Source organism: Tachysurus vachellii, chromosome 5 (assembly GCF_030014155.1).
Source record: "Tachysurus vachellii isolate PV-2020 chromosome 5, HZAU_Pvac_v1, whole genome shotgun sequence".
In the NCBI taxonomy this organism is placed as follows: domain Eukaryota; kingdom Metazoa; phylum Chordata; class Actinopteri; order Siluriformes; family Bagridae; genus Tachysurus; species Tachysurus vachellii.
The window spans coordinates 3,708,341-3,717,251 of NC_083464.1; the positions used below are offsets into that span (position 1 = coordinate 3,708,341).

General features: G+C 39.2%; 1 protein-coding gene across 1 annotated transcript; it reads left to right on the forward strand.

Annotated features, from left to right (window-relative positions):
- The first annotated feature begins 308 nt into the window (after positions 1-308).
- On the forward strand, positions 309-5,713 carry ptchd3a (patched domain containing 3a). The gene is made up of 4 exons (XM_060869523.1): positions 309-1,036; positions 1,720-1,841; positions 2,405-2,550; positions 3,728-5,713. The coding sequence occupies exons 1-4, from the start codon at positions 320-322 to the stop codon at positions 5,377-5,379; spliced, it is 2,637 nt and encodes an 878-aa protein (XP_060725506.1). The 5' UTR covers positions 309-319; the 3' UTR covers positions 5,380-5,713.
- Positions 5,714-8,911: the final 3,198 nt, after the last annotated feature.

Consider the following 8,911-nt stretch of genomic DNA (forward strand, 5'->3'; position numbering starts at 1 on the left):
AGTGGAACGAATATAATTCATAATACCTCATGATTAATATCACTTTAAGACTCTTTTTATTACAGGATTTAACAGTATTGAGATGCTATATAGTAAAGAGTGGGAATAACCCAGTGTCATATTTTGTGTCCTATGAACCTATTCAGTGACCAATTAGTAAAGAAATATTACTTCCCTGTTTGTTTTCCAGCTGCCCACTTCTTCGAAAAGAGGCTGGCTCATGAATCACTCAGTAGACATATAAAACCTATATAAAGAATCAATCTCCATTATTCAGCTAGATGGCTCTACATAGTTTACTGCTTCCCCTCTGAGCATCATGTCATGCTGTCGGACCGACTGCATCGAGAAGCCGTTCTCCAGGCTCTTTGAGAAGCTCGGACATGTGGTGGGTTCTTCTCCTGTGTGGTTCATCATCATTCCTCTTCTCATGTCCCTGGGGTTCGGAGGAGGCTTGCTTTTTCTCAGCGAGCTTGAGGATAATGACATAGAGAACCAGTTCACGCCTATCAATGGATCGTCGAAGGCAGCAAGGCTTTTTGTGATGGAGAACTTCCCAAATAACGACTCCATGTTCTCAAGTCAAAGACTTTACTCTGAAGGGAAGTACGCTATAACCATCCTGTCTGCTGAAAACGGAGGCAACATTTTCACAAAGAGTCTATTCGAAGAAGTTCTTCGTGTTAACGACAAAGTGAACAGTCTTTCGGTGAAGCTCGGACAGACGGAGGTAGGCTTCCGGGATCTGTGCACCACCGTGGATGGAGAATGTGTCAGCAACGGCATCATAGACATCTCTGAAAGTAACGCAGGCCAAGTTGGGAAGATAAACCTAACTTTCCCAATTTATACTTTTAGAAACAAACAACTTTTTCTCGGATCTGAACTCGGTGGTGTGAAAACATCTGGAAATATCATTCAAAGTGTCCAAGCAGTCAGGCTGTTCTATTTTCTAAAAGATATCTCCGGTTCTAACGACTGGTTGAAAGCATTCCATCAAACTCTTTATGCTGAAGCCAGCAACAAGAATGTAAAGGTACGGTTCAAATAATGCTGGCAGACAATAATAATAATAATAATAATAATAATAATAATAATAATAATAATAATAATACAGTTTTTTACTGATGCTCTCATTCTAATGTATTAGTGTGACATATAAAAAATGTTTCAAGTTTTCTGTAAGAAGTTTATTTGAAGTTTATTTATGAAAGGAGTCTTCAGATTCAGTGCTTTAAAAAAAAAAAAAAAAAAAAAAAATTGACCGATTTATTACTAACATCATGAGAGAAATTAAAGAGAACATCTTTGATAGCTGTTGTTTTTGGTAATATTACTTGTAATTGTAAACGGATAATTCCATTATTCTGGAATAAATTTTAGTAAGTATTGAACATCATGTTATGCTTCATCACTCCACCATGCTGCTGATTATTTAATCCTTTAATTGATTTGACACTTGAACCTTTATTGTTTATATGAACCCTCTGATTATTCATTCATTCATTTATCTTCTACCTCTTATCCGAACTACCTCGGGTCACGGGGAGCCTGTGCCTATCTCAGGCGTCATCGGGCATCAATCAGGCGTCATCGGGAATCGAACCCCGACCCTGGAGGTGTGAGGCGAACATGCTAACCACTAAGCCACCGTGCCCCCCTCCCTCTGATTATTAAAGTTTTTTACAATTTTATTTTTATTTTTTTTATTTTCTGCAGATATCTCACTTTACCTCACTATCCAGACAGGAGGAGGTGCAGAAACACACTACTGACGGCCTCCCGTTTTTTTCCATCACCTACGTCCTTGCAATCGTGTTTTCCATTGTATCATGTATGCGGTAAGTTTTTTTATCTGTCCAAATCTCCCACAAGCAAATCAGCACACAAAATGTTAAAGCTGTTAATTAGAAGCTTTACACTTATCAGTACCATAAACTTAATGTAGGCCTTGTTATTATACTGCTTTCCCCAAATCTACACATATTCACCTCCTTTGGCCCAGGATAGGTGTGGAACAACCTGTAAACCACTGAGCTCCGGTTCTTGCTTACTTTATATCAGCTATAAACAGTCCTTCCCTCAAAAAAAAAAAAAAAAAAAAAAAGAACCGGAAGAATCGTAAACTCTTCTGTGACAAAGAACTGACACTGGAGACCCCTTCCATAAATTGCTTAAAAAAACACCTCAAAAATAAATTTAGTTTGTTTTTATTTGTCAAATAACAAGTTGTTAATGTCGTTATTATTACCACCAGATTACACAAATCATTTGTTGGCTGTTAGGTTGCTGTGGAAATTGTTAGTATAGAAACAATATCAAATCCGCACCTTCTGACCAATGAGGTTTGAGAATTCTCTGTGTGACTACAGCATTGTAAAAACGTTCCTCTTCTGCCTTTTAGATTGGATAACGTGAGGAACAGGCTGTGGGTGGCGGTCGTGGGCGTTCTTTCTGCCGGAATGGCCGTCATCAGCAGTTTTGGCTTGTTGCTGTACGCCGGAGTGCCGTTCGTCCTAACTGTGGCTAACTCGCCTTTCTTAATTCTGGGTGAGATAAACAGATCTACAGATGTCTGAAAACCAATTTGTAAAACAGGTTCCTCAATGGTTTATTTGGTAACTTTTAAAAGGAACAGTTCTATATAGAACCTAATATGGTTCTCACTCACTCATCTTCTACCGCTTATCCGAACTACCTCGGGTGACGGGGAGCCTGTGCGTCATTGGGCATCAAGGCAGGATACACCCTCCACACACACAAGGAGGAGGCGGGAATCGAACCCCCAACCCTGGAGGTGTGAGGAGAACGTGTTAACCACTAAGCCACCGTTTTTTTTCTGCTACAAAGTAGCTTTTTTTGAAAACTTTCCATGGATGTTGAAGGTTCTTTATAGAGCCATATACCCTAAAGACAAAGAACCATTTAAGACCCTTTATTATTAAGTGTAGTAATGATAACTCTAATTTAATCAACTCTTTGATCTTTTCTAGAATTGCCATTCATAAACATGTCATTCCAAAACATCTCTCACTGTTAAAGCTCCAAAAGTAATGGCACCCACTTCATTGTATGTATTCTACAATTATAGAGATGTAGAGCTTCATCCCAGGGGGGCACAGTGGTTTAGTGGTTAGCACGTTCGCCTCACACCTCCAGGGTTGGGGTTCCATTCCCGCCTCCTCCTTGTGTGTGATTGCATGAGTAAATGAGAGTGTGTGCGTGTGCCCTGTGATGGGTTGGCACTCTGTCCAGGGTGTATCCTGCCTTAGTTCGGGTAGTTCGGATAAGCGGTAGAAGATGAATGAATGAATGAATAGAGCTTCATCCCTCTCCAAGGTTTCTACGTAGAACCATCTATTTTTGGGGGGAATGGACCACTGGACCACTTTAAGCTCCGCCTACTTGAAATTCTTGAAAGAATTTGATGTATCACTAAAAATGTTTCCTGTGACACAAACATGATTTTGATAATTATGCACATTTAAATATGCTTAATAAGAAAAAACCTCATCAGCAATCAACTGGCCAAAACAGTAATAGAAATATCTATTGTTCAAAAATTATAAAAAGTATTTTTTTAGAAAGTATGAAGATGTAAATAAATGTAAATTTAAATTTTTTTTTAATTATTTCCTGCTCAGGTAGAAAGAATGTCAAAAAACATTTCTCACGCTATATTTGTTTACCTTTTTGTTTACCTTTTTGATCGGTCTCTGCTTCCCAGGCATTGGTGTTGATGATATGTTCATCATGCTGGCCAACTGGCAGCAGACTAACGTCAGAGACAGCGTTGAGAAGCGCATGGCTGACACTTACAAAGAAGCCGCCATGTCCATTACCATCACGACGCTCACCAATGTGCTGGGCTTCTACATCGGTCTCACGAGTGACTTTGCCTCTGTCCAGGTCTTCTGCTTGTATACCAGCACAGCCATTTTATTCTGCTTCCTGTACAACATCACCTTCTTTGGAGGCTTCCTGGCCCTCAACGGGAGGCGAGAAGCTGGGAACCGACACTGGCTGACCTGCTTGAAGATCCCACTTGTGCACCCAGTGGGTAGATCCAAGGCATACAGCCTCTGCTGCACAGGTGGGGAATTTGACTGGCAGACTGGCACTGAGAAAGAGCAGCCAGTTAATCATTTCTTCAAAAAGTACTACGGCCCCTTTCTTACCAAGTCACCGACCAAGGTGTGTGTGATATTTCTGTACCTGGGGTATCTCGCCGTTGGAATTTACGGCTGCTTTCTTTTGGAACAGGGGACCGAAATGCAACATCTAGCAGCAGACGACTCATATGTAAACATATTTTACAAAGACCAGGACAAGTTCTTTTCCAGTTACGGCCCGAACGTCATGGTGGTAGTGATGGAGAAGTTTCCGTACTGGGATAAATGCAGAAGATCTGAGCTAGACCGCTGCATGGAAGACTTCAAGAAGCTCAGTTTTGTCGACGGGGATCTCTGTACTTCTTGGCTTGACACTTATATGACGTTTACTGAAAACACAGGACAAGACGCAAACAACGAAATTGTTTTCAAAACCAATCTGCCAAGCTTCTTTAAACTTTTACCTGATTTCGAGCAAGATGTGAACATCATAAACGAGACAATCGTGGCCTCTCGGGTTTTTGTCCAGACTATAGACATTGTTAACTCTACGATGGAGATAACGATGTTTAACGAACTCAAAAACACAGCTGAATACTGTAGAGCAGCAAAACTCCTGGTGTATCATCCCATGTTCATCTACTTGGATCAATACACCGTGATAGTGAGCAGCACTGTTCAGAACGTGGGCGTCACTGCAGCGGTCATGCTGGTCATCTCACTTATCTTGATCCCCAATCCCCTGTGCTCTCTCTGGGTCACATTCTCCATCGGATCGGTAATCACCGGGGTTGCAGGCTTCATGGCGTTATGGAAAGTAAATCTAGACTCCATTTCCATGATCATTCTGGTTGTGTGTATTGGTTTCACTGTCGACTTTTCAGCCCATATTTCCTACTCCTTCGTCTCGAGTAAGAAAGAAATAGCAAACGAGCGGGCTATCGACGCCTTGTTCTGTTTGGGGTATCCCATACTTCAAGGTGCTTTGTCCACCATAATTGGCGTCTTGGTGTTATCCGCCTCCAAGAACCACATCTTTCGAACCTTCTTTAAAATCATGTTTCTTGTCATGGTATTCGGTTTGCTGCACGGCATCGTGTTCATCCCAGTCTTCCTCACGTGGTTTTCCTGCAGCCCCAAAAAACATCAAAAGACATGCAACGACGAACACTTGAAACAGAGTACGAGGGCAAGACAGACCGAAATATATGTCACTCAAAATGCTAACCTATGGTCAAGAGGATCCCTGGATCCTGACTGTCCGTGACGATCAAAAGACTAATGTTGTAGTCTTTAGTAGCTACTGTTGTTCAGTAGTGTTCCTCCAATAGCAATGCTGTTCATTTAACCATTCATTTTAGAAATTAATGAGCTTGTAAATAATTTATTTATACAGAGGCAAACATTGTGTAGATTCTAAACGTTTAGGTTGGGAAGTGTAGTTCCTGGAGGCCATGTTTGGGAAATTGATGTCCACATAGAAAAACTGACCTCACAGAAAACTGCATTTAGAAGGATGTTTTTTTATGGAGCTGTGAAATAAAAAGAAATGTAAATCATTAAAACTGGTATTTGTAAAGAAATTAAATGAATTAATTCTATTGTTGTATTAATTCTATTCTGATATATTAATTCATTTGTGAAAAAAAAAATAACCATCAGAATAACGCTCGTAACAACAAGTAAAACTTAAATGATGACGTGTGGGGTTTTACTGATAGATTTCATATCCTAGGTATAACCTGAGAATATTTTGAGCTTGGGTTAGCTACAGTACAGACATTCATAAAAAGCCATCGATTTCAGGACGATAAAGCAGGAAGTTCTATCATGTGACTTATATCTGAGATTTAGAACTCGTTCCTGCAGCCGTCTTTAGTTATTTGCCATTAACAAGCAACCAATCAGATCAAACAAGGTCTCTAGGTATTTCTACTGCATTGACATCCAGATATATTGCAACATCACACTCCCTCCTCTGTTCATCCACTCCTCTACTCTGCAAAATGTGTTTAAGCAGGTCCCATGTGAGTAAACTGTCCTTTCATTGGTCAGAGTTAATGTTCCTGATGTTCTGTCTTCCTTTAAAGGCAAAGACTTAATGGTTCTGTGATATGATTGTAGCCTTTTTAGCTCTAGACATTATAATTGATCAGTCTGATCAGAAATCAAGTTTTCATCAGAACAACAGTGTTTAAAATCACCTGTTTGATTGGAGAGCCATTATACAAGTCAATTTAAAACAGCTGGTTGATTCGGATGGCTTTCTCACCACAAGTGCACTTGCAATATAAGCGTTCTGGTCTAAACTGGGATCCCCAAAAAGACCATTAGACAGCTGCAGCTCATACAGAACGCTGCTGCCAGAATTCTGACCAGAACCAAAAAATGTGAGCACATCACTCCAGTCCTCAGGTCCTTACACTGGCTTCCAGTTACATTTAGAATAGATTTTAAAGTATTGTTACTCGTTTATAAATCACTTCATGGCTTAGGACCGAAATACATTACAGATATGCTAACTGAATATAAACCAAGCAGACTACTGAGATCATTAGGATCAGGTCAGTTAGAGATACCGAGGGTTCACTCAAAACAAGGTGCGTCAGCATTTAGTTATTACGCCACCTATAGCTGGAATCAGCTTCCAGAAGAGATCAGATGTGCTTCAACAGTAGACACTTTTAAATCAAGATTAAAAACACATCTGTTTAACTCTGCATTTACTAAATGATCACTGTGCTGCTTCACAATGACTGGACTTTTTATCCAAATCACTTTTACTACTGTTTTATTCTTTTTAACATATTTTAAACTGTTTTTATTGAAATCACATTTATTTTCTTTAATTGTTCTTTGTTTTTATTATGATTTTTTCGTATGTCTTATTTTTACATATATATATATATATATATATATATTTTTTTTCTCTCTTATAAACTGTTTTCTAATTTCTATGTAAAGCACTTTGAATGACCTCTGTGTATGAAATGTGCTATACAAATAAACTTGCCTTGCCTTGCCTAAACATAACCCTAAGCTTAACCCTAACCCTAACCCTAACCCTAACTTTAATCCCTAACCCTAACCCTACACGTTTACTAAAGAAACCAAACCAATGGATTCTGAAACTTAAGATCAAAACTCTTCTCTGTTCTGATGAAACAAATTCCCCTGGATATCAGATCAGTCGAATCTCTGACTGCTTTCAAACGACTCCTCCAGACCTACATCTTCCTGAAGAACTTAAACTAGCACTTAAAAATCTGTTGTCTTCTGTGTGTTCTCTATGCTTACTCTCGCACCTCCTCAACAGCTTTATTAGACTGGTGGTTTTCTCAGCCTGTGACCCAGTGAACCACTATCAGTATGTGTTCCCTAACAAACACTTCCAAACACTGCTGATATGTCCGTCTGCCACATGGTGTAAATGTTAATGTTAATGAATTGTAGCTCAGGCATGTGTTTTGGGCATGGCTTTGAAGAAAACACTGAAGGAAAGACTTTATTAGTGCTTAGTATAAGCAGCATGCTAGGGAATTATTTCAAAAGGTCATGGAACACTGCGGTACATTAAAACGCAGCATGGGCTTCGACGTCCTTATTCCAAACCGACGTTAAATGTTAGATTTCATTCTAATGAAAAATGTGAAACAAGAAACCCGACTCATGACATTACTTTTCTATTCTTTACTTAGTTCTAAAGAACCCTTTAGGTTCTATACATTTACATTTACATTTACATTTACAGCATTTGGCAGACGCCCTTATCCAGAGTGACGTACATAAGTGCTTAAATCTCTAACATTGAATACATTAATGCTGGATCACTAAGTTACATACTTAAGATACCATGAGTTTAAAACATTTGTTCAGAGTTACAATGAAAAAGTGTCAAAGGTGTTTTTCTTTTTTTTTTTAATGCAAATGATAAGGAAAGAAGTGCTACTTGAAGTGTTTCCTGAATAAGTAGGTCTTCAACCGCCGCTTGAAAATATCCAGTGACTCAGCTGTCCGGACCTCTAGGGGAAGTTCATTCCACCATCCTGGTGCCAGTACAGAGAAGAGTCTTGTAGTATACTTGCCTCTTACCCTGAGAGATGGTGGAACCAGTTGAGCAGTGCTGTAGATCGGAGGGTGCGGGGTGCAGTGTGAGGAGTGATGAGGGCTTTGAGGTAAGAGGGAGCTGGTCCATTTTTGGCTTTGTAGGCCAGCATCAGTGTTTTGAATCTGATGAGTGCAGCTACCGGAAGCCAGTGGAGGGATCGCAGCAGCGGGGTGGTATGCGAGAACTTAGTAAGATAGTAAGTTCTATAGTAAGAACAAATAAGCCATCTTGCTTTATGTCTGTATTTACATTATTCTGCTATATTTTTTATTTGTCTGTTTTCTCAGTGATGCCATAGAAGAACCATTTTTGGTTCCCCAAAGATCTGTTCAGTAAATGTTTCTCAAAAGAACCGTATTTACTTTAATCAATAAAGAAAATTTTTATAGTCTAAAAATCCTTCTTCCTCTACAGAGAACCTTTAGTGCAGTAGAAATGTTTAATGGATGTTAAAGTATCTTCATGGAACCATACACGCTAACAAAGCACCGTTTATGAACCTTTATTTTTTTAATCATGCTCAGTTGCAATGTAAAATCATTTTTGCATGCAGTATATCGCATTCAGTTTTATTCACGTAATGATTATTATTATAAAAAGTTCTATTTAGAACCTTTTCACAGGCTTCAAAGAACCCTGTAATGTTCTTATAAAATGTTCCTTTTAGAAGCTTTTATAGCTTTCAGATATA